The following is a 26,712-nucleotide window of genomic DNA, read 5'->3' as shown; positions in this document are numbered from 1 at the left end:
TTGCAGTGTGGAATTTGAAGGGAATTTCAAGATGAGCACAAGTATCTTTCAAGTGCTGTCCATCCCAGTGTGCCAAGAATTTCTGAATCATTGTAGTGCACCTGTTAATTTTGTATGTGTTGTTTGATCCAAGGTCTTGGACGGACTTGGTCTTGGTCCCAGCGGTCCACCCATTCCACCACCGGCTACTTTCTCTGTCATCCCCTACCCGGTCAAGCGCAAGGCACCCTTGGGCTTTGATCCCCTGGGCCACTACTACTTCGTTGCTTCATCGCCAGATGACCCGTGAGTAACTCAGATCTGTTCATACTCTCTATTCAATACCAGACAAATCAGTTTGCTGCCTGGTCTTAAGCATGATTCAGTGTGAAAATGTATAGCTGGATATTTGCTAGATATTCAAAATGCAATACATCATTGGGGGTGTAGACTAGCCTGATTCAAAGGATATTTTGAAAATGTCCTGAACACAGTGTACTAATGGCCTATGGGGATATGATGTGTGGCATTAGTTTGAATGTTTTTCATGTATGAAAAGTGTCCATAACTTGATTGCAGATTGTTTGACTTGAATATGCTTTTTATATGAGACATAATTTACATTCATTAATTTTTCCAAAGAAAAGCACAGCATTTTGCTGTCTTTGTAAAGATATCATACTGTTCAAAATCATTATTCACCTGCAGTATTTTTTGTCAGTAATTTGCATAAAGAGATTAATGTGATACACTGAGTGCCCTTTCCCTGGCACTCAAAGAGTTTATGAATGTCCCAATAAGTAGCACATGTAGACTCTTGCATAAAACATTGTTGTTTGTATATTGATGAGTTCCCTTAACCCCTTGTGTCTCAGGAATATTGGCCAAGAGGAAAAGCCCAAGGAGCCAGAAGGAGACCTGGAGGCAAACACTCCTGACAAAGGAACTGTCAAGGTAAATAGTCCATACCTTGACTCTACTATGGGCCCCTCAGGTTTTTGTTTCAGTGTGGATCCGATAAACTAATGTACCGCATGTCCCAAAAGAAATTACAATGGGACCCTCCGCAATGATATCTTTAAAAAAAAGTGAATCTAGATACAAATTCAGGGTATGAAACTATAACTCATTGCCCACATCTTACAGAAAACCCCATTCGATTTGCTTTAGTGGTCAAAGAGAAATGAGGAATTTGTAGAGGATGTCAGAAATCTCTTCCCTCCAAGTTCTGTCTATTGTATTCACACACAAGAGCATCAAAGTGCTAAAATTGGAAGAATCAGACTCCTGACATGCTTTACAACAATCTTCATTTCTCTGTGACTGCTTAACGAAATTGAATAGGGTCTTCTGCAAAATGGAGATAAGATGTCATATTTCAAGACTCTGAAGTAGCATTTGGACAGGTCAATCATATTGGGTGTTATCAATTCGAAAATTTGATTGTAATTTTTTTGGGGGACATACACTTGTACTGTAGTAAAAAAAAAAAGATCCCCAGTGCTTCTAATACAATATGACTTCAAAGCTGTGCAACATAGCGTTGAATGATAAATGATCAATTATGTGTAAATTCCTTGTTATTTGGAGAAAGCCACCATGCTAGCCATAGGATATAAATTGAGATCTCGCTGAAGAGTATTTGCTTCTGGAAATCAATGGAGGGATGGAAATCTTTTAAAGATGCACATGCATGTAATGCATATTTTGAGAGTTGGACTGCGATGAACAGGTTGATATGTTTCTGCATTATTTTTGTTTCATGATGCAGTTTTCTGTATATGTCCTGTCCAAAAGCATACAGTATATCTTGGAAACAGGCAGGCTGTGAGTGCTTCAGCTTCAGATCTGACCGTCTGATGTTTTATCCTCTTCTCATGTTTCTAGGAGGATTATGCCACGCCTACTGGCAAGAAGGGAGGGAAGGACAAGCTGAGGCCTGGTGCAGAGAGTACTGGGTCCCGTCGCCGCTCTGCAAAGGGCTCCCGCAACCGCAAGGGGTCCGTCAGCCACGCCTCCCCACCCCCAGGCTACACCACGCCAGGGTCTGACTTTGATGGCCAGAGTAGCACTACTGGTGACGTGGCCATGCAGGACTTCAAGAATGTCAGGTGAGTTCAGGTTGAAGTCCAGAGGAAATATAGATACCCCAAGGCAAGACAAAAATCAACACTGATTTGTTTTGTGTTGATGGATTACTCTACCTGCAACCAGTGTCTTCTGCCCTCAGCTTTCTTCCCATGATGTTCATACTGAAGATGCCTAAAATACAGATCGTAGCCATAAAATGAATGCATATTATCAATTCTTTAAACTATGAGGTATGCATGCTGTTTTCTCTCAAGGCCAAGCCTACTTCATGACGATTTCAATTGAAGGAATAAAAATACAATAGAAATTTTAATAGAAAGGGATTTTGATAGATATTTTGCTAATAAGGGAATCCTAAGAATTTTGCTGATGATTGTACGAGCCTGTAACTGGTGTCCACTTGTGAGATGAAACATTGTCACTATTATATGACATAGAATGATGCATGTATTGATGTTCTGTAATATCTCTCTCCTGTGGTCATTCAGGCTGACCATCTACAGATGGACAGTACCAGCTGAGGGAGAGGTGACCCTCAAACTGCGATTCCAGTCGGACGAACTGGGTCAGTTTGACCAGACTCTCAACTTTGAGATTGTGGGCACTCGACGTCGGTACCAGCTCTTCTGCCGTGGCGTCTGTGCCTTCCCTAACATCAGCAGGGAACCAAGGTAAGCATGCGTGAATGTCAAGCTTTAGATTTGAGCAGAAAAGTGTTACAAGTAAGTGTTCATGTTACATTTTGTGAAAGCAGTAGATGTATCTATGACTGCCTTGTCAATTCATTTATGTGGTCTACTTGGGATTTTTGTTACAGTCCATGGCTTGATCTGTCAAAAGTCGTACTTACATGTTTGAAATTAGTGTGTGATGCTGGAGCCATGTTAGGTCAAGATGATCATTGCAAATAACCAAATCCATCTTAACCGTTCTGAAACACTTACAATAAATGATAAATAATGTGTTGAATGATACTCCTCAGAGACAGACGTTTGGGACATTTGTAATGTAATTTGCATGTGAGGATGCCCAGGGGCATTTACAAATGCCATCATCAAAGTCAGGAAAATACACTCCAGTATTGATATCACTTTTATCATGTATTTCTATTTTCATTACGTGTTCATTATAAACTCTGACATCATGCTGTTGTTTCATTCGTGATGTTATATAACAGGGTTGTCTTCCCCCATCGCAAGAAGAGTAAGAAGGCGGACGAGATTGTCCACAAGAAGTACATCCTGAGCACGGAGCTGCTGCAAATGGGACCGCTGCTGGCCGGCAAGTCCAGGGACCGCTACCGGGAGGGCAAGTACCCAGAGAACATGGAGAAACTGACCATTCACAACACCTCACCCCTGGAGGCTGAGATGACCTTCTGCTTCCAGCACGACAGCAATGGGACGACCTTCTTGCTGGACCCACCCACCATGACGCTCAAACCAAACCAGACACAGGTACCATGTGGTTTCTTGCTCTCTTCAACTCTCGGTTATTGATACAAATATTGAAGAGTATCATGGTGTTTTATGTCTGCATGCACTTGGATGTGGTGTCAAATGTTTCATGACTGTTCTTGCTGCTGTTGAAAATTTTTTGTCAACAACCTCAGCTTCTTGTGAATGTTCTTTTCAACACAGCAGTATCTATGCTTTTACTAAGCATGAGGGACATTTGAAGCAATGTGTGTTCAGTTTAGGTTCTTCTCCATAGAGTAGTAAAGTGTGATGTTATAGCCATTCATCACCATGGAAAATGGTTCTATTAAAACAACCTCACCTGGCCAAGTGTGTGAACAATATTGTTGGTAACCATGCTTGCACCTGGTTCCAACCCAAGCTATAACAAAAAACTGTGACATCATCACTTCAGTACTCTATGCTGGTTATTGCCAAAGTGGTCATAAACATGAAGGTGGTTATAGTGATGATGATGATGGTGATGATGATGATGATGATGATGATGATGATGACGACAATGATAATACGCGTGACCCATTCCATTTACATTTACCCCATTGCCCTTTCCCATTTCCAGGAACTGACAGTGTGGGTCTACCCCAAGAACCAGGGCTACTTCGAGGACACCATCGTGTGCTGCATCAAGGAGAACCCCGAACCTGTCCAGTTTAAGATCGGTTGCTACGGGGTGCGGCCTGAGCTGGAACTGGACAAGAAGCAGCTCCACTTTGAGAAGGTCCTCCTTCACAGGTCAGTATGATTTGACCAGTCCATTTGGCAGGAATTATCTCTCTCATTTGGCAACATTGATGTATGCACAGTGATTGCTGTACAGTGGCTGTTTTATAAATTGAGCCGAGATTGGCTGGCAACACAGTTGTGATTGCTGTATGGTAATTTTGAAATGATAATGTATAATTGTGAGGATATGATTACAATGATATGAGCAATATATCTGTAGTGTTTATTTAGGAAAGAGATAAAAGCAACCACAGTAACCATCATAGTTTAAGTTGACTATCTAATCTCGTCACTATATTACCATATCAAAGTACTATTAGATACCAAGCATCCATTAAAGAAGTTCAGTGCCTGCAGAGACATATTTCTGCAGTCTCTGCTTTTACACATATTTTAGCTGCCTGTGCTGTGTTATACTCGTTAATATTCAGCTGTGAATATATAAAAAGCACATCTTCACGCCATTTGCTTGATATGATCTTTTATACCAGGAAAGACACCAAGACCATCTACCTACGTAACTCCACCCTGCTCCCAGTGGCCTGGAGGGTCAGTGGGCTGGAGTCTCTTGGGGATGACTTCTCTGTCAGCACAGACAGTGGGGTCATTGAACCCAAGTCGGAATTTGCCCTCAATGCACATTTCAGGGCCATGAAACCTGTCAACACCAAGAAGATGATCAGGCTTGAGGTGAGACTAATTCTTTCAGTCCTCATTGGACACTTCAAACATCTTCAGCACACTTGTTTTAGTGTATCACTTTGTTCTGTTTTGTGTTCTGTTACAGCATTACCGTTCCTATCTCTTCTCTTGGGCTACATTTCCAAATCGTCTCCTCACTCATCAAACAACATGCTTTATTTATGTTCAGCCTGACTTAGATTAATCTGTATTGTTTGCTTTGAACATTACAATTTGTAGCATCAATCAATGAGATAATCAGTCAATCAATCAATCAATCAATCAATCAGTCAATCTCACAATCAATCAATCAATGTCACCATCAATAAACAAAACAATCAACTAATTTCAAAATCATTAAATTGACAAATCAGCCAACATGTCAATCCATCAACCAATCTTACAATCAATCAATCAATCAATCAATCAATCAATCAATCAATCAATCAATCAATCAATCAATCAATCAATCAATCAATCAATCAATCAATCTCACTAGTAGTAAATCAAACAATCAGTCAATCAATCTCAACCAGTCTTCAATATCAGTCAGTTGACGAATCAATCAACATATGAATCCATCAACCAATCTCACAATCAATTAATCATTCCATAAATCTCACTCCCTGCTCTAGGTGTCTGATGTTGAGAACATCATGGGGCTGCTACAGACAGAGAACATCCAGGTGTTGGCCGAGGCCTACGATGTGGCCCTGGACATGAGCTTCCCTAAGGGGGCCGACGGGGGCCTCGACTTTGGGGTCATCAAGGTCATGGATGAGACCAAACAGACTTGCTCTCTCAAGAACAAGGGCCGATATGAGATCGCATTCAGGTATGTAGCTCTGATGTAATATCTATACTGCTTTCTTCTTTATGTAGCAGTCACCTGTGTCTGCATTTTGAACCCAAATCCACCAAATATGATTAAAATATCATCTCGCAACAAGGATGTAAGTATAGTGTAGCTCTTGTAAATGCCAGTTGCAGTTTTTGTGAATTTTGATTCAAAACCATGAGTAAATGGCATCTCAGACCTCTGTGAGTGCAAATGAGTCCATTTGATTGTCAGAAACTTTTCTGCTTCACATTAGTATGTGAGTCGCTGTAGAATGAGAAAATGGGAAAAATTTTCTCTTTATGGAATACATCATGGCCATGCAAGGAGCAAAACATGAGATGCTCAGACAACATGTGCCAGGAGTGTATGATAATTAGTGAGTCTCCATGTGATATACTCGTGATTGAAAAGACTAGAGGATGACAGCCGAATGTACTCCACTTTGATAGTGAAGTTTGCTCAAAGAATCATTCTTCAGTATTGCAAATTAGCATGAACCCAGTCATATTAAACAATGTAACAGTACAATACAAAGACCATAGCAATGCAACAGATAATGTAAAGATTACAGGGTACTTATTCATTAAAAAATTTTTGGATATCTGTGCCAATCAACAAAGAAAGTACACCAGTGGATGTGATGATTGACAAACAATGCACAGCATTGAATAACCCTTTCTGTGCCAAGAACTTTGAACATTGTGTACAAAACTATGAGGTTTTCTGCAGTAATTTAATCTGAACTCAAAGCACACAAAGGGTTCATTAGACTCATTGGACACATTTACTCTCTTCCCACAGCTTCATCCTGGAGCCGTCAGGCACTAGTGGAGAAGAGATCATCAACCTGTTCTCTGTCATTCCGGCCAAGGGAGTCCTGATCCCCAATGACAGACCTACCCAGGTCCAGGTCATCTTCAAGTCCAGGAAGGAGATCACCATCAAGGACCAGCCTATCCTCAAGTGTCAGGTACTGTAGCAGTATATCTTCCCAAAATGAGCATTCTCCATCAGGTACAGTGGTACTGTCCCTAACCAAACCGTCAGTTTCAGTCTGGTATGTTGCAGACTTTGTGCTTATCTCCTGCAGAAGCCCGTGTTTGCAATGTCTTATTGTGCAGTGTCGCTAACGACGCTGTCCAAAAATTCAATCATACCTTTGTAATTTGGCTGTCATTTCCTGGGGAAGCCCCCCTGAACAACCACGTCCAATCACCCTCCATTTGTAACTACCACTGGGATAGTTCCCCCACCACCTTGCCAATGTCCCTGTGGGTATTGATTGTACTTCATGTCAGTTGTCTAAGTGCTAGTTTTCTTTCTTAACTTGGAGCTTTGTCATCACTTCTCATATATCCCTCTCCTTCTCCTTTCTTCGTCTTCTTCTTCCTCTTCTTTGTTCTTCTTCTCCATCTTCTTCTTTTTCTTCTTCTTCTGCTCCTCCTTGTTTTTCTCCTTCTTCCTCTTCTTCCTCTTCTCTTTTCTTCCTCCTTTTCCTCCTTCTCCTCCTCCTCCTCCTCCTCCTCCTCTTCACCCCCACCACCACCTACAGGTGATTGAACCCAACCTGAAGGATGGTGGCGAGACCATTGCCAGCATCCCGGTCAAGCTCAGTGTCCGGTCCATCTTCAGCAAGTACCGCATCTACCCCATCAACGACATCAACTTCGGGGCGGTGCTGGTCAACCAGCGCCGGCCGCGCTCCTTCCAGATCGAGAACAAGGGCGAGTTCGACTTCAAGTACACCATCAACCGCATGGTGCGCGACATGCCCGTGCAACCAGCCATGATGCGCGGAAGAGCGTAAGTCAATCATGATGTCATTCACAGCTTGTTGTTCAGTTGTTGTTAAAGTATTGTTTGAAATCTTGGTCATACCATTGTATTTAGAATGTCACCAATGTTCTACAAGCACCTCCCAAATGTGAACCCATGGTATTTTGCAACACTAAAGGAATCACTAGTAGGCTATGCAGCCTGCTATCAAACAAATGCAAAAATGTTTCTGTTGAACGCAACAGCTGTAGGGACCATTCCACCAAAATGGAATCATCATCTGTAATGCTGCTTCTTTTTAGGTATTCTATTTAGTTGAAGGCAATCCAGACTGTCCTTTTTCAAAAGTAATTGACACTGCAATCTTTCCAAGTAGTCTGTAGTTACATGAAAATAATTACACTCATATTGACATTCATGATAAACTCCATATAGTATTAGCATTCAGTAGAAAAACAAAATAAAACAAAACTTGTCTATGGTTCTTTTGTCTTCTGTAAGCATGCTCTTCTGTCTCTGTTAATCCTATATTTGATTGCATGAATGTTTTTTTCTCCTGCATGAATGTTCTCACTTTATTACGACCTGTAATCTCACTTTGTTTCTATACCAATGACACCTTGTTGGGGTCAGTGGATCAAGGGCATCCAAATTGTCCATGTCCATGTCTCTTCTGAGGTAATTATATTTCCTGTGATACCGACCGGTCCCCACCAGAATATCATGTGTATATCTCACTAACATCCTAACTTCTCCTGGCTTTTGTTTTAAGTGTTTGTTTTCCTCTTTTCTTTTAATCAGAGTTTATTTACATGATATTTACTCTAAATTTCACTCCACTAATACCATCACACCACTACACAGTAAAGACCATTTGTTGTCACTCTGAGACCCTGAATGATAAATGCTGTGATATCAGCTCGTGATGATCAGCACAGTATCGTCTGCAGACTGATGTTTGGATAGTATTATATGCTGTGTTTTACCAATTATCCATTGTTTGCTTTTTGAAGCCATATTCTGAACACTGCCAGAAAGTGCAATGTGGAGAAAATCTAGTTTTAAAGTTAGTTTTACAGCCATCTACAGCAACTGTGGCATCATCAAGGCACTTCTTTTAGTGTGTTTGCATTGCAGTTTTGTTACTGAGTGGGCACAGTGTGTTACTTACACAAGTCACGTGTATGTTTGGCAATGTCTGTATGTTGGCTTCAGCTGCGACATTGTAACCTCCTCCTAAAAGTTCTTGAGTTTCAAGTGTTCACGAGTTTAGGAGCACAATGTCACCCTATGTGTGGGCTTGTGTTGCTATGTGTACCATTGTGATAGTGTACAGTGGGATGTAGGTTTCATACTGACAAGTTTGTGAGGTTTGAGGATTGTTAAATTTTTGTAATTGTTTTGCTCTTCAACTATCGCCACAAATTGATTTTTGTTGTGCTTGGCCTTCATGCTCAAGGGATATTAATGAATTTCTGGATTTGTAACCCTGATTTGGGATATCTAAGTAAAATAATAGGCATATATGAAACACAAAGAGTGAAATGAATGAAACTGTTTTGTTTTATCGAATTAGAAACATAGCATTAACATATTATTGATGAAAATATCACATGCTCTGGACCGTAGATGTAGGACACTTTGGTTAATGAACCACATAGTTAAAGAGACTGCTAGAGTTGTCTCCACCATCATAAAATACACATCTGTGAGTTCTACTACCACCTAACCACTGACACTACCATTGATTGCTATTAACATCACTAAGTGGCATTTTCATTTGCCATCACTGTGCTATGAACAGCATTCAAGTATAGGCGTTGCAGTGTAGATATTTTGAAAGCACTGTTTTAACCCTCCATATGCTGTGAGTACTGATTGGCACAGAAAACCCCATAGCATTGTACACACTGTCGGAAGTCTATGGCACAGAAAGAGTTTATCCCCATCCTGGGGGGTGTTTCACAAAGCCGCTCTTAAAGTTAAGAAGGACTTAAGACTGACTGGTGATCAGTTCTTGTGCTGAATTACTGCGATTCTGATAAGTATAGCACACAAGAACTGATCACCAGTCGCACTTAAGTCCTTCTTAACTTTAAGAACGGCTTTGTGAAACACCCCCCTGGACATGTAAATGACAATCCTGAGTAGTAACCTTCTTGGGATGAGTGTATAAGCCTTGCAATTTTGAGAAATGATTATCGATTGATAATTTGTGTACTGCCCTTTAATTTACTACACTGCGTGCAAAATCATTTTTGTGGCAATGAAAACATAGTATATGTTCAACTCTGGGTTGTCATGATTGGAGGATCATCTTAAAAATTGCTTGTAATGAAGGTTATGTCTTATCCATGGGAGTTTTATGCTTTGCTTGATTAATCTAGGTCATAATCCATGTTACACTGCGGTGCATATAGTACTGTGCTACTTGCTATTATGTTACATGTTCCGACCAATGCATCAATTACACTTTTTTTTTACCCTGCACATCACATGTTGATGTGTGTTTAAGTTCAAATCATTGTACTAAGAGGAAACATAGCCAGAACATCATCAATATCATTGATCATCAAGCTTACGTTTATGTCTACATTGGACAAAATGCATTTCACCACATAGGCTGTAGCTTTGTTCCTCTCTGAACATTGATCATCAGACATTTAACACTTCATTGATATAAACATTTTTTTCTTTTAAAGAATCTACTACTTACAATCTAATCACAGCAAGAAAGAATGTACATTGCCATTCATCCCATTTCATGTATCTTATGGATTTATGTAAACGATAAACTAAGCCAAAGTTTGCCTATCATTCCATTGACTTGCAAAGGAAAAAATACGAGCAGAGACATAATCTTATCATGACGACAGCATGCAGTAAACTTTATCACCCACATATTTCCATACCATGCTAGTGGAATCAGTCAAATTTTATGTAAGTCACAGCACCATATTGTCTTACAGGTGGGTTCTTCAATAAGGAACCCATTATATATCACCAGAGATTAGAAATTGAACATGAATTTGATGTAAACATATTATGTTTGTTTGTGAAATCAATAGCTATGTTACTTTAGTACATGTGATAAGAGAATGATACTGAAAGTAAGGGTTTCTTTTTAATTATCAGGAGAGTGTGTCAGAGTTACCAGTCATGCATGCCTCATTTGTAGTGTGCAAGTAATTAATTTTCATATTATTGCTGACACTTTTCCTTGAAATTAAGATGACAATGTCATACAAAAATAGTCATGATAGTTACAAGGAAAGGTATCTTTCAGAATGATTTTTGTGAGATTACAAGGGTCAACATGGTTATGGTCACTCTGGTCATTCTACAGGCCACCAGGCACCAACAAACGCAGCAAATCCAGGGATGGCTCCAGCTCCGGCCGGTCAGTGGCCAAACCAAAGAGGGCAGAGTCCATCAGGTGAGTCTCGAGATTCTCAACACTTGAGTGACCGCGTCATCATGGGCACAAGAAAAACACAACAACCAGAACAGCAGGCAGCATTCACTAAAATAAGTTTTTCTTATTGATAATTTTAGCATGGTGTTGATTTACTGAAAATTATTTGAAGAACAACATTGTCCCTGAATGAGGGATCACAGTAATGTATAAATAACCATTGAGCTTGATGTCATTTGTTGATACAGTGATTGCCAAAAACTTATCCTGAGAACTTATAAAACTCTATAAAACTCCTTTTGGTATGAGTGTATGTGCGAATTGCACAGCTGACCAGTGGTTGTTAGAAAATGTCACGTCTGTGTGATCATCAAACTTCAGAAGAGAAAGGTTTTAGAAAGTGCCATCAACAAAGATCGGAAGAGTTAAAAATGACAGAAATCGGCAGTGGGTGTAGTGGATTTGAAGTTCTGTGCTGGTAATGGTACCTGTGTGTTATTTGTGAGTGTGGGTTTTATTGCCCTTGGTATACAGCTGCACTTTTATGGCCTGGTTTCAAAGCTTTTATCGGTGTCTCCGGTCAGAGTTTTGTCTTGAAATTAGCAGCAACATGCCACACTTCCCATGTCACATCCCAGGTTTTATGTTTGTCCATGTTTGCTTGCTTATTTACATGTGTTTTTTTTTTCTTTTTTTTTTATCCCATACTGCCCCAGAGTGGCAGAGTTGGAATGGGAGATGGTTTAAACTTTATCATATCTCTCCAAATTGCCTCATTTTCTTCAAAATTGTGCTAAAGGCCATAGTCAGTATCCTGCCGTAGTACAACGTAGGTCATAGTTTACCATGGACAATGAAAGTCACTCAGTCGACTAGCTGTCAAAAGTCAAAAGGGAAGGTTACTTATGTTTCAATATTTGTTCATATTCAGATGACAAAAAGACCACCAGGTTCATTTCGAAAGGTTGAGTACAGACAAAATTTGTTTTTATGTAAATCACTGTCCAACATTTGACACCTTCTCAAGGGCACATGAAAATGAAATAGCATGTTACTTTATGACCGACAGATTTTTTTTACTTTCCTCCTGATGTACCACTCAGAGGGAATTGGAAGGGGAAAATGATTTGCCCTGTAGCGACATTTGAATTGTAATCCCCGACTTCCTTAAAACTTTCCTAGCTGTGCCATAGCTTTGTTAATGTTATAGTATCTTGAAAGGATTCGGCTCACATTTTGGTTAGAATTCTAGATTAGATTTCGATATCTATGTGTGTTGATATGCACAAATAGCATTTCTGCTTTTGTATCAAAGAGTATCATGCACACCAAAGATCATCAATAAGTATTTCTTTCTTTTTTACAGCATTTTTTTTTTTCTTCGAGTCCTTTAATGTTTTTTTTTTTTCAATGTCTTAGTTCACATTGATTCCATGCTTCAATAAAAACCAGAGCTATTATTTTTGTCAGTTTCCCCACTTTTCTACACTTATCTGAAGCTAAGTAGGATGGTTATCATATGGCAAACATTTCAAGTGAGCAGAACATATTCATGGCAGTCATTTTGATAAGGAAAAGCATTTTAACTGCAGCAGTGCACCACATACTATAAACGTAAATCATGTCCACTCATATATGCTGGCATTGTCAATGAAAATGAAAATCAGAAGCTACATCTGACCACGCTGTGTTTGTTCTCTTGATATTTCCTCTCATAAGATTGTCTACCAGGTAATGGAAACTTTTACACCTTTTTCTGTTTCTCTCTCTGCCCCACCACATATGGCATGAGTCTTTCCAACTGCAGTCAGTTTTCCAGGCTTTCTTGTCACTCTCAACCAATTCTCTGTCACACAGCTAGTGTTCCATCTGGGTCCCATTTCATAAAACTTGTTATCAGTAACAACTTGCCCATTTATATGACAAATTTGCTCTCAGCCAATCAGACCCAAGGATTTCAGTAGCTTATAACAACTATCGTAACTTAGTGATAGCAAGTTTTATGAAACGTGGCCTTGATCATGCTTTTCAAAGCTTTATCTACTCGATATACAAAGCTGAAATCATCTCTCCTCAGTCATTGTGGTATCACTCAGTAAATAATGAGGAACATGCACTTTTGCCATCTGTCTTATATGAGTTGGAATATATTGCATCAGTTTGTTCTCATTGTAGACCATTTCAAACCTGCTCGGACCCTTGCAGGACTTTTTTCTATGTGTTGTGATTCTGCAAGATTGTTTTGAAGTATTATGTATACCTTCCTTCATGTCTTCATAGCCGTATTTCCTGTACAATGTATTTGAGCGTTGCATGCCCTATACCTTCACCATATAAGTGCTTGTGGTTTCAAAATACACTTATTTTCCCTGCTCTCACTTACCCTATCAGATGATTGTTAGTCACAGGCACTGCTCTTAGCACAGAATTTACATCCACATGTGGAAACTTTTCCAAACTTTTAGTAAACAAAACAAAAATCACGCTGGTACTTCATTTACACGTACACTACAATTTATCAACATTATGATCAGGTTTAGAGATAATTGAGGTTGTTGTCGTTTTAATGTGTAGGTGAGACGATTTTGTTTGCACAGCCAAAGTGTCTAAATAAAGTAATCTTTTTTGTTGTTGTTTTAAGTGTCCTACAATGCTAAGGTCTTTTGAGAACTGTTCAATAAATAATTGTGATAGTAGTATGATTGCATGGCTTATAGGCATGTTTTTTACAACCAGGCTCTTATACCTAGAATGAGAAAATTGGGACAACTTTTTTATTGGAAGTTTCTGTGGACATTGAAATGAGCATTTTGGTTCACCTTAGCAATATCCATGCCCTCAGAAAATTATTTGAATTTCGATTTTGATTTATTCAACACTTTCAGTAAAAACAGGAAAAATACAGAAAATTGACAACACCATACTATAACAAAGAAAAGAATGATCACAATAAACATCAGTATAACATTACGAATATGCAATACATTTGAAAGTGTTCGGAGACAGACAGAAAAGCTATGCCTTATATAAAAGTCCTGTCCCCATACTATTTCATTCATAAAATATCAAAATATTGATTGAATACATTTCTTTACGAATTAATACACACATACCTACGCGCACACACACAGTACACACACACACACACACACACACACTGACATATTTCACAAGAGAACAGTTTATCACACAATTTCGGCATACTGATTTAAAACATGCAATCTTAATTGTCTTTTAAACACATTCAGCGATGAACTCTGTCTTATTTCCACCCGAATTGCATTCCAAATTTTTGGTCCATTAAAAAATATAGAATTATCTGATGGCATGGTTCTGGCATAAGGCAGTGTAAATTTGTCTTTGATTCTCATATCATATCTTCTGTTATCACTCATTTGAAAATAGTTAATCAAACATTTTGGAAGCATCTTCCGAAAACATAAGTACATAAAAATTGTACTTTGAAAATAAAATAATATCATTGGATTTTAAAATCTTCAGATTAAAAAATATAGGCGATGTGTGGGCAAGAAAATCACAGTGATGAATAATACGGACTAGCTTTTTCTACAATAAAAACAATCTCCTGGCATTGGTCACACCTGAGTTTGCCCAAGCTATTGCACAGTTAGTTTAGATGAGGTAATACGAGAGTATTATAAAGAAGAAGCAACACCTTTCTTGACAGAAATCACAATTTACAAAATATCCCTACATTTTTTGACAATCTATTGCAGACGACACCAGTATGTTCGTTCCAATTAATTGAATGAGGACATAAATTCATAATGTCTATCTGTAGTTTTATATACAGACATCAGATCAGTTAGAAGAGAATATTATTCAGAGAAGGGTAAAGTAAGAGATATATATTGACATTTCACATCACCTGCAAGAAAATAAAAGTGTATTTGTGCAGATATATAAATAATATACATTTGTAGTCAACTGATCACACATTCTATCGACCACGTTGACGACATCGCTTGGATGTTGATGAGAAAAAGCCTCTTTCTTCATACCTTGCAATTATTTTGAAGTGTGCACATTGTGAGGCTTTCCAGGCACACACACACACACTCTTTTCAAACTGAGTCAAAGTTTCCCTTGGAAACACTTGTCCTGGATACAGTCCATCACTTCACCTGGTTCAATGGGTTCAGTTCGTGCAGCATTTTGTGTTTATTTACTTCTTTGTCCTTTCTTGCAAGATATATACACCCATTCCCTTCCTACCATTAGTCAGCACTCCAGTTGGAGTGGTGTATTGGCAAGTTCTTGATCACACCGTATCTACGACATCTTCTTATTTATCCTTTGTATGAGTTCAAACATAGACTTTTCAGCAGTTCTCCTGTATAATAGTCACTGTACTGGATATGTATGTGCATGAAGTTGTTTTAGTTGATAAATGGTAATCAAGAAATAATTCTATTGTTTACTTAGTGTTTACCTATGTATGACAGGGAATCACACTATTCAACAGATTTTATTCAAGTGAAATTGCCTACATTTTCCCGCTCAAACAACTTTGTTTATCACTGGAAAAATATCTACATCATCTGTGTCTGTTTGTCACTGTAAATGTGTCTGGATCAAATCAAGCTGAAAACAAAATGATGAAGTTAAAGTTACATTCTTTTCATACACTGGTATTTTTTTTAACTATCACATGGACCCTCCTATATAACCTCACACTGTTGCACCTGGTTTGTTCTCCAGACAAGAAGTCGGCGGAGCCGGAGGCGGAGGAGGAGGAGGTGGTGGAGGAGGAGGAGGAGGGGGCGGAGGAGGGAGTCAGACCCGCCTCCAGCTAGGGATGTTTACAGTGTATCCAGCCTACGGTCTGGTGTCTCCTGGTAACCAGGCAACCGTCAGCATCGACTGTCTTCCGGAAGGGGTTGGGTCAGGTCATGAGGTAGAATGCCAGTCACCTCTGTAGAACTTAATTTCTTTTAGTAATTTCATCTTATTCATGTCTATGAATAGAAATGGTAAATTGTACCTATTGCTATCTTTCATAGATAAAGTAGGATGCTCTCTGAACTGTAAAACTGAACCAATAACCTATTCAGAATTATTTCACAGTTAACTTAGGCCTGTGGTGTAAAAGGGATGATCATCTTAATACAATGATTTTGCCCTTTCAGAGCTGATATTCAACTAAGTTTTATGTGCATTGTTATCTTGACATTCAAATAATATTGGTTGTACTCACAGTTTTGATAAGGACATCACCCCTTGGGTGTAATGGAATCTAGTGGCTGGTTTCTGATCTAAATTATCCTGGATAGGTAATTGTTATGGTTTATAATCTTCTTTCTGTCATTGGCAGTTTCAATCACCATCTGTATTAAGCTCACTATGTGCTCAGCAGTACTTGAAGAAATCCTTTTATAATTACAGTTGTATAATGTCGTTTCTTTTTCCGCTGTTCTACCTTGTACCAGGTACTAAAAACGTTCCCTTATATGAAAATAGCATATTAACAATGAATTGTATGTTCAGGAACTCTCCACTACTCTTTTCATTTCAGCCGATGACAGAGAAGTCTAAACTTTTTATTATATAAATGGTGTGTTCCTGTGCCCCCCCCCCCCCTTTACAGGATCTAGCAATTGAGATATCGGACCGTGACCCAGCTGACCACCCGCAAGGCATCCCCTACAAGCTGATGGCCGAGGCCTGCATTCCGGGCATCAACCTCACCGACCTGGGCTCCATGTTTGAGGAGCACCGCATCGTCAAGAACCTCAGTGTCTTCCTCAACACCCACCAGCTGGAGCTGGATGGGGGCGGGGTCTTCGGCGAGGACGAGAACAAGTTCATCTTCGGCCACGTGCTGGTCGGGCGCAAGGCACGCTCACGCTTCAAGATATCCAATGCTCATAAGGTACGCTTGTAACTGCATCCTCCTTCCCTAAGGGGGACCGTAGCTTCCACCTAAAATCATACATCCCAAGTCTTTGCAGCACAGGCTTAATCTTTGACGAGCATAATTAGGAAAATAATGATAATGATGATGATGGTGATGATGATGTGATGATGATGACGATGATGACAGTGATGACAGTGAAGATGGTGATGATGATGATGATGATGATATGATAATAATAACAGTGATTATAATGATTTTGAATTTGATGTAATGATTATGATAATGATGAAAACATGAAGCAATAAAAGCAATAATAATGATGACAATCATCATTGATAATTCTGATAATGGTGAAAGTGCAGAGATTCTAACAATTTATGAAATGTATCAGTTGCTGATATAATTGCAGACTGATGTCTCCAGAAGATAAAAAAGAAATTTTAAGAGATATATGTATTTCATGGAACATTGATGTTCGCTATGCAGGTAACTTGTGACGTGACGTTCTCCTGCAAGCTCCAGACCAGCAAGCCTTCATCCAAACTTCAGGACATCTTTGACGTTGACCCGGTCAGGGCATCCATTCCAGCCCATGGCAGCGTGTATGCTACTGTCACCTTCTCCCCACCCTCCATGCAGGTTAGCCTCACTCCCAGTCACTCTCATCAGCTCAATCTTGCACAATCTCATCAACAAAACATTTTGCCTCAACAGGACATTTATGAAGCCATACATTTACATTCTGTGCGGTTTGTGTATCTGATTTGTTAGTGGCTATAACTAGACCGTTGACAGGTTATGGATACATGCAACTTGAACTTTATTTCTTCATTGAGAGCAATGTCTCAGTGCATTTAACACTTTATCATAAATCAAACTTCTTAAATTGATACTAGGTTAATGATCAGCAGCACTGCTTTGTGCTATGTGATTATGATATGCTACTAAGAGAAATTTAAACAGATTTTCATCACTTGTATAAAAGCTTTTCTATCATCTGTAAAATTCACATTTACATCATATTAAAAGCATGCTGGACGGGCTTGCAGTAAAAAAATTTATTGGATAGCAAGTAGTGAAAACATGACAAACAAATTTAGACTGGTAGTAATCCACAATTTCAGTTTGCCTTTGGGTGCTTGGTCACGCTGTAATCCTTATTAAAGCCTGATGGATTGTTTCTTGTCCCCTGATCAGACATACACCGGTCAGTTTGAAGTGGCCGTAGAGGGTCTGACCGGTCCCCAGGCCAAGCTGAGGAATCTGTGCTTCGAGGTCCAGGGTGAGGGCAACTTGCCCCGCGTCTCCGTCACCAAGCCGTCTCTGCGGAATAAGAAGGGCATGCCCCTGCTCCTCTTCACTCGTCTCCTCATGAACCGGTCCCAGACACTGCCCCTCTGTCTGTCCAATGAGGGCACCCTACCCAGCAAGGTAAGCGCATCAATATCTCGGGGTTTTTGTCATGAAATCAGGCTACATGGGTTGCTCTTTTTTCCTGAGTGGTAGTGAGTGATGCACAATACATTATCAGATGGACTTTTGTGTTATTTTGACATGTTGTTTTCATGTGATGTTTCATTAATTGGCATTCTGGACAGTTTGCAGGCAAAATTTGCATTGTATTTGACTGAATCCTTGATAAAAACTTATCTTGGATGTTATGGGTACAGCTTTCATGCAATCAAAGCAGATTTGACAGTATATACATGTATGTGTATATATATATATATATATATATATATATATATATATATATATATTCATAATTTCAGTAAAAGTTGGAAGCAATAAATTTTGCAAAGCTGTATCCTTGTGCGAGCTAAAAATGTGACTGTTTTTATGAAGTTTATCAATGTTTCTGGGAAAATGAATGGAAGTTACAAATGTGAGTGTTCTCATTGCTGATTGTAATGTTTTAACTCTCTGTCTTGGTTCAGGTTGATATTGATCTTGAGGATACGACAGCCTGCTTCAAGCTTCAGAGCTCTGCCAAGACAAAGCTGATCTACCCGTCCTACAGTGATTCCCTTTTGTCAGATGGTAAGGATTCTTCACAGCTTATTCACAATCAAAGCCTGATGGACATTCATGCTGGTTTAATCTTGCAGAACCTGTGTTAATTGTTATGTTCATGCACATCAGTCATGTAAATAAACTGCTTTAAGAATGACTTACTATGAGTAACAGCATGAGGTACCTGGGCAGAGCTGAATAGATGGTGTTTGGCTTATCCTGCTCAAAAGATGACATAAGTATACTCACGCTGGAGGTTTTTTTTTCGCGCATGGCATTAAAACTATTGCCTCATGCCTTTTGTCAGTGATAGAGCCTCATTTGCCAAAGAGCTGCCTTTGGTTTCACCATGGTTTATAGTCATGTTGTCTCAGTTTCTGTGAAAGGTTTCTGTGAAATGTTTCTGTGAAACTAGAAAAATATGCAAAAGCCTTATTTCAAAACTTTTCACGTTTCCATCATTTTCCCTCCATCTGCCCAGGTGAGGATGCCAAGAAGCACCCTCACACTGCATCTCTCATCATCCAGCCGGGAGAGAGCGCCGAGTTCCACGTGGTCTACACCGCCTCCGTCGCCGGCCGCAGCGGCGCCCAGGTCCGCATCACGGTGACGGACAACCAGTACGAGAACCAGCTCATCCAGCTGGTTGGGGAGGGTTACCATGACGATGTGACGCTGGACAACATCCACAGCCTTGTGACAGAAGAGAGTCTGAAGGGATCCATGGAGGATGAACAGATTGCTGGTGAGTTGGCCATCGCTCCCCCCCCCCCCCCCCCCCACCACCACGAAAAATGTTTTGTTTTTGTTTTTGAGGTTTTTTTTTTTTTAGATTGAATTAACCCCATAATAAACACACTGGCATTACCATCTACATCCACAACCATCTAATGTAAAAGTATGAATCTGGACACAAAAAATTGTGTCAGGATTTTTGTTTTATTTATATGTGTCTGCATTACCTTCTATGTTGTTCTTTTGCCTCTGACGCATATTCTGCTAGGATCGAAAGCTTATGCCCCTTTTGACTCCACTTTCTTTTTTGTTACACTTAAAGTTTTATACTCGGATATTAACAAAGGTGCATTTTGCCGATTTTGTTGTTGCAAATTATCAAGAAATTTATATGTTTCATCAGTTTTAAAACATTTTTTTCTGTGTTCTTCAATATTCACTTCAGTCATAGATATCCCATAAAATGCTTTGAAATGAAAAATTGATGCTAATATTATTAAGGTGATGAATTTTATGCTTAGATGAGAAGAGAAATATGCATATTGTGACATATGTGTATGTTTCAATACCCGTGTATCCTGGAGATTGACATTGACAATATATGTTTGCAACAAATACTCTGAACTCACAGCTGCTCCATCGAACCACATCCACTTTGGTGACTGTCACATCAACGATTCCCGCCAGCTGACCTTCACCGTGACCAACCACAGCTCCTCGGATACGATCCGCTTCCAGTGGCCTGAGAACCACCAGCAGCTCAAGTTCTCCCCAGCCGTCGGTCATCTCCACGCCGGATGCGCCAAGGACGTGGTGGTCACGTTCAAGACGACTGCGCCTGTCGCGCTTGACAACTTGGCGGTGGCCTGCAAGATGAACAAGATCGTCTTTGATAAACCTGTGGATCAGGTGATTGATTCAAATCTCTCTCATGCTTGAGTGAAAACTGTACTACCCTTTAAACATGTCCAACATGGCATACCTGTTCAGCATCTATAGATGTGGTGTGACTATCTATAGGCCTTTGTGTCTCCTTAATTTCTGGTGACATGTAGGACAATACAGTAGTTTTTCAGGATGTCTGAGGTGCTACTAGATAAACAGATCTTGATCATTATCTGGCAGTTGCTTGTAATCATGTAGATTTAAAGAACTGTAATCTTAACACATTGCTTGGGACAAAACTTCAACAGTACTCTTTAGTGATAAGTGTGGTATACAGTTACATTCAATATGAGAACTAAATAAACCAAATTCTCACTTGGATATCACAGGTGATGGACTGGGATGATCGGATGCGGACTGTCAAGTGGGTGGACATCCCCCTCGCCTCCGCCCGCCCGGCGACCACCGGGGAGCAAGCGCCCGGACGACCCCGTTCCACGCAGGAGATCAAGCGGGAGGAGCGCGAGAGCAGGAGGGACAAGGACCACAAGAAAGGAGGCGGGAGCAACGCGGCCGCCCAGGCTGCTGCCGCTGCGGAGGCAGCGGAGAAGGAGAGGAACGAGGAGGAGATGAGAAAGAAGATGGATGCGACTCAGGAGGTGCCACGCCCTGCCAAGAAGAAGGTGGGTGGTGATGTTGGAATGGTCTTGAAAAGAGCTCTGTGCCATACTGTAAAAGTCGATACTTTCGCGTGACTAATTTTTCGTGTTTGGCCCGGTAAGAAGAGTTTCGCGTGTTTTTAATTCTGCGGAATCAAGACACCAGCTACTGGAACATATGGCATGCACAATCATTCGTGTGCTTTTATTTTTGCGCTGGCTTCTGGTTGCGCGAAATGCGCGAAAATTTCAACACCGCGAAAATTTCCGCTTTTACAGTAGTGTACTCTACATAAAGAACTCGTATCTTTGGAAGTCTGTCATATCTATGTGTATTGAAGGGGAGCAGAAAAGGAGAGAGAAAGAGCAAATATTGCCTTGCAAAATTAACTGACTATATTGAAAACTAGGGTTTTTTTAAAAATTATAATTAGTAAAACAAAGAGAAGAAAGGTAATGTATATGATCAAACATTAGGGAAAGGAAAGTAGTCTTACATGTGGCAAAGGAGTGAAAGGTTCAGCAGACAAGAACATGTTTTATCTGACCCAGCAGGAGAGTTGAAATTACAAAAGTAACTTTAAGAAAAATAGAAAGTTCAACAGCAATCTCTTGTCTGTGTAGCACCCACCTGGTTTAGTTAAGTGTGCTTTACCAAGTTTCCACTGTGGAAAACTACAACGATTAGGGGTAGTAAAGAACACCTGTACCTCACACACCTGAGGTATGAGGAGATCAATTGCTGTGACTGATGAATGCAACTTTTTTCCTGATTGTGTCTCTCCACCCTACCATCCTCTCTCAGGTGATTGAGACAGAGGCCGAACCGACCCACACCATCAAGGATGACTCCAGCAGGGAGATGGAGCTAAGGGTCAGTGCCAATGCTGACCACTGCAAGTTCAAGTGCAAGATCGACTCGGTCCACTTCAAGGACACGCTCATGTTCCAAACCAGGATCTTTACGTAAGTGCATCGGTCCCAACAAAAATGCATTGGGTTGTTCATATGTGAGTGTATTGGTCTTATACAAGAGTGCAGTGATCTTATACATAACTTCAGTGGTCTTATACGCAAGTGTGTTGATCTTATACAAAAGTACATTGGTCTTATACATGAGTGCATTGGTCTTATACTGGAGTGCATTGATCTGATACATGTGTGCCTTTGTATGAGTGTATTAATCCACTATATTCACTGAACTCCATATTGCTGATATACTTACTGCACTGGGATCTCAAGAGCTATCTATACTGGCTGCACATGGGAGAGAAGCCTGCAGAGTTTTGTCTGCATATATGTATGTGTCATGAAACACTTTTGCTGTTACCTTAGAAATAATGATACATCAATCCCAAAGGCGCAATAAGCAGATACCTTCACTTTAGGCTGGTCAATCTCAGGCATTTATATATAACTGTTTTGACTTCTCATATCAACTCTTTTCTGCCTCAATGTTCAATGTCCCCACAAAGTAATCATCTTTATATTTTTGCATTCTGTGCATGTCAAGCTGAATACATAATTCACGATTACTTTATGGTACTTCCCTCCTTTCCCCGACCAGATTCCAAATGACCAACAAGGGTGGGGTGGAGCTACCATTCAGCTGGCAGGTGGTGATGGAAGAGGAGACTGCCCAGCACAAGACGGTCAGCTTTGCCGATGGAGAGCAGCTCCGCCTCCCGTCCCGCTGCAGCACGGCAACGGACGCAGCCGACGTCTACCCCTTCACCATTGAGCCGGACGTTGGCACCATCGCCACCGGCAAGAAGCAGAATTTCCAGGTCAAGTTTGCCCCGCTGGACATCAAGGAGTACGAGGGAAGACTCATCTGCAGGTCAGTGTCCACTAGAGGGGTTTTGTCCTCGGCGCCATGTGATAATCCTTGACCTTTTATCACAATTTAAGATTTAATTTGTACAACAAATAAGAAGTGTTTTCTTACAAATGTTGAGCTCTATGGGGTATTGCTGTGAATATTTTCCATGCACGATTCATTCGATATTTGATTTTTGACGTAAATACTCACATCTTTGACCTGGAAAGATTTAATACAGATGTGATGTCAACATCACCTCATATTTTGATTACATGAGGTTGTTTAGTAGGTTGCACACTTCAGTCCTACTTGTAGGAAAGGAAATATTTTCACAGTATTGCATCATGACTCTCTGTTGTATGTGATGTCATATGTTACTTCTGCTTATTTAATGTCTCAGGAAGCAAAAAGTCATTGAAAGATTGGAATATCCAATCAGCCGCTTTCTTAGCCAGGTCAAATTACAGGATTTGCTTAATACAAAAACTGAATTGAAATCATGCTCAGATCTCTGTTTCATGCAAGCCTTCATTAAACCTTAACCCATATTGAAGACTCGTCCCGAGTATACTCGGCCAGGTGTCTATTGGAAATGTGTGTTGCAGCAAAATCAGCCCGTTCTCAACGGGTTAAGAAGGATTTTCCGCAACACTAGGAATAACTTAACACGTTGCCGTATACAATTCTTCAATGTATTTGTGGAAGACAAAGAGAGAGAGAAAATGTAAGAAAATTGGCAGCAGAGCAGTTACATTGCTTGATGAGAGTGTCTGTGATCAAGTTCTCTATAATCATATTTCACCGTTAGGATTCCAAACCTGGAGGAGGGAAAGCAGGGGCCAGTGCTAGCCATCAGGGGTAAGAGTGTCATGCCGTACTGCCATTTTGACCTGGAGGATTCGGACTACATCACTGGAGCAAGGCGTAACCCTGAGCTCCCCGGACCGGGCGGTGCTCCTCCGGGATCCACCCTGGATCCAAACACCAGGGTCATCGAGTTCATCTCCATTGGTGTTCAGGTATGGATGGTCTGTCATCTCTTTTATGTTTTATTTTGGTTTTTGTTGGAGGATGACAGAAGCCGTCAGCATCTTTCAGGATTCTGCCATGTCTTTAAGATCATTATCATTCTATCATTAGCTGTGAGGCAGACTTGAATGATTGCTGAGGAAAATTTTTCTCACAGACCAAGGGTGAAGTGCAGGAAAGTTTCTTTTAGATTGTGAGAGTGTTATATAAAGGTACTGAATATCCACAAACTTTGCTTCCGCTCTGTGGCTCATCGGCTTTTCACTGCAATGTGTGGCCAGTAGTCAAAAACATCTAAAATTTTAGTCACAGTTTCTGTTTTTCTCTTTAAAGAGCTGGTTGTGAATTTTTGTCCAGAAAAGCTGAATCACAGAGAAATCTACTTGAAGTGGAGAGGATGCATTCTTCACTTTTAAACTGGCATTCCCTGCTGCTGTACGTTTGCTCATTTGTACGTGTTGATATCTTTTACAATCCTGTAAGATGCATTATTTTTTGTGTTTTTCCATATATCATTCATGGGTCAATCCTGTGATAGGACACTTGAACAGTCTCTGTAAAAACTGATACATGTGATTCACAGAACCAACACTCTTCCCCTTTCACAGGTGCGGAATACCAGGGAGTTCTACATCGTGAACCCCACGGCCACACCCTACACCTTCCTCTGGACCTGTGAGGATGAGGAGGATCCCAAGAGGCCCACAGTTTTCTCCTGCGTCACCAAGCAGGGCCAGGTGTCCTCCGGCAAGAAGACTTTGGTAGGTCTAGGCCTGCACTTTTTCCGTAGCAGGAGAAACCCAACTATTGCATTCTCTCTACCTCTCCATCAAGTTAAGAATCCAACCTTGCTGCTTTGACAGTGCAATCTTATACATGTAGATGGTCATGTTGATGGGATCCAACAGAGGCAAAGATCTAAGGATATGTATAGTTAATCAAAGATATCTGCCTGATCCTTAGGAGAAATCAGTAAAAACTAGGAGTGCGTTCTCTCACAGAGAGAGTAACACTTCCGCGTATATCAAGTCTGTGCCAACCGTGCAAACTTGAAATAAATTCCATTAAAAAACAGAAAAAGATTACATCAGCAGTGCAATCAAATAAAAGGAAACAAAATAATGGTGTGCTGATTTGTCAAAATATTCTTCTGAGAAGAAATTTGTCACATACTGTTCGGTTGTAGTATTGATGAAACTAGTCCTAAACAAGATGTGATGTGAGATGCATATGACTGAGGCTGTTCATTAGTGAAGTTTTTCAGTAAAGTAGACCATGCCTTCACTTGTCTCTTATTTCAACCCATGTTCTTGTGACAGGTGACGTTTCAGTTCCTGCCGAATCAGCTCGGTATCGTTGAGTCCTTCTGGCGCTTCACCATCCCGGAGCAGAACATCTCAGTGCCCTTCTTGCTGGTCGGCGACGCCCACGAACCAGCCGTGTCCACTGACAGGTCGCACATCAACTTCAAGTCCATGCTTCTTGGTAAGGACTTACAAACCAAAAATGGGTCAAATAAAGGTGGCATAGCAGTAAGAAAAGAAATCTTCCCAGCAGTCTCAAGTTAGCCCAAGACAGAAATTGATATTTATACCACCGGGCTACTGACTGTTGTGAAATACCTGGCTCATTCAGTATTCTGAACTAAATTAATCCATCAAAACAAGCATAGTTTAAGAGGAAATTCAGTGCATTTGAACTCACAGAAATCACAATTTCACTGTGAGGGTAGGACCAGCTTTACTAGAATATGAAGTAATGAAAGCATACTAATGACTGCACCTGAATGGGCCTAAATCTGTGACACACTCAACAAAATATTTGTTACATGCTTTGTGTACTAATACCAACTTGAACTTTCAACTTACTGTAATGTGCTATTTTTTTCCTCATCGGATGTGATACACAATTGAGTGTGTCACTAGGTAAGCTAATGTCTTAGATAGTGAATTTAGACCATTTAGTGCTTGCACATGCGATATCTTATTGCATGTCTGCTGCATCCATTAGCAAATACCCAACAGAATGATTCCTTATAAAGCAATGACCCTTTTATTTGACAGGCAATGAGGCGTATGAGCAGGTGTTCTTGATCAACAACGAGAACCTACCATTTGACTTTGAGATTGACGATGCATCTTGCCACTCAGAGGCATTCAGCAGCAAGCTGGACGTCTCTCCCATGAAGGGAGCTATCCTGCCCAATGACAGGTAAGGGTCATTCAGTCATGGCTTTCCTTTTCAGAATGGTCAAGAATATGAACTCTTGAGAGTCTTATTTTTATCCAAATAAGTGAATCATGCTTTTGTGTTTGTTGGTGTGTGTGTGTGTGTCTGTCTGTCTGTCTGTCACTCTTTCTCTCTCTCTCTCTCAGCTCTCTATCCAGAATCTATCTTTTTCTCACTCTCAATAGCAAAGCAAAAGATAGAAAATATTGACATATGGTTCATAGGCTATGAAACTGAGAATGGTTTTGGTTGTTACTTACTCTCTTTTTTAAAACCGATCATGTGAGTGAGTCAATGCACTTCCTTAAAACAAATTGATACTAAACAAACAAAACAAATTCATGGACCATCACAAAACGTAACCATGTGAGTGATTAAAGTCACAAAATTTTATGTGTCATATCGAACTCAGTGACATGTCAGCAGTCAACACAAGGGTCCTTGTGTGATTTTAATGCCACCATGTTTTAGTTCACAT

The 26,712-nt window shown here is 40.3% G+C and overlaps 1 protein-coding gene across 1 annotated transcript in view; it reads left to right on the top strand.

Annotated features, from left to right (window-relative positions):
• LOC139744627 (hydrocephalus-inducing protein homolog) overlaps positions 1–26,712 on the top strand; it is an 88,966-nt gene that overhangs the window by 50,953 nt on the left and 11,301 nt on the right. Inside the window, exons 50-76 of the mRNA XM_071655057.1 lie at positions 134–285; positions 855–933; positions 1,867–2,090; positions 2,559–2,741; positions 3,248–3,527; positions 4,108–4,280; positions 4,763–4,961; positions 5,588–5,787; positions 6,595–6,763; positions 7,346–7,596; positions 8,203–8,247; positions 10,916–11,005; positions 12,704–12,715; positions 15,707–15,902; positions 16,593–16,877; positions 17,349–17,501; positions 18,060–18,293; positions 18,800–18,902; positions 19,357–19,620; positions 20,242–20,519; positions 20,885–21,178; positions 21,960–22,120; positions 22,722–22,994; positions 23,785–23,995; positions 24,614–24,766; positions 25,325–25,490; positions 26,069–26,216. Of these exons, the coding sequence (XP_071511158.1) occupies positions 134–285; positions 855–933; positions 1,867–2,090; positions 2,559–2,741; positions 3,248–3,527; positions 4,108–4,280; positions 4,763–4,961; positions 5,588–5,787; positions 6,595–6,763; positions 7,346–7,596; positions 8,203–8,247; positions 10,916–11,005; positions 12,704–12,715; positions 15,707–15,902; positions 16,593–16,877; positions 17,349–17,501; positions 18,060–18,293; positions 18,800–18,902; positions 19,357–19,620; positions 20,242–20,519; positions 20,885–21,178; positions 21,960–22,120; positions 22,722–22,994; positions 23,785–23,995; positions 24,614–24,766; positions 25,325–25,490; positions 26,069–26,216 (4,976 nt within the window). The remainder of the gene's footprint in view (positions 1–133; positions 286–854; positions 934–1,866; positions 2,091–2,558; positions 2,742–3,247; positions 3,528–4,107; positions 4,281–4,762; positions 4,962–5,587; positions 5,788–6,594; positions 6,764–7,345; positions 7,597–8,202; positions 8,248–10,915; positions 11,006–12,703; positions 12,716–15,706; positions 15,903–16,592; positions 16,878–17,348; positions 17,502–18,059; positions 18,294–18,799; positions 18,903–19,356; positions 19,621–20,241; positions 20,520–20,884; positions 21,179–21,959; positions 22,121–22,721; positions 22,995–23,784; positions 23,996–24,613; positions 24,767–25,324; positions 25,491–26,068; positions 26,217–26,712) is intronic.

Source organism: Diadema antillarum, unplaced genomic scaffold (genome assembly GCF_040938485.1).
Source record: "Diadema antillarum isolate AM-2024a unplaced genomic scaffold, OU_Dant_1.0 seq00001199_RagTag, whole genome shotgun sequence".
Classification (NCBI taxonomy): domain Eukaryota; kingdom Metazoa; phylum Echinodermata; class Echinoidea; order Diadematoida; family Diadematidae; genus Diadema; species Diadema antillarum.
Note: the sequence above shows the minus strand (reverse complement) of the source record. Positions and strands in the feature narration are given on the sequence as shown.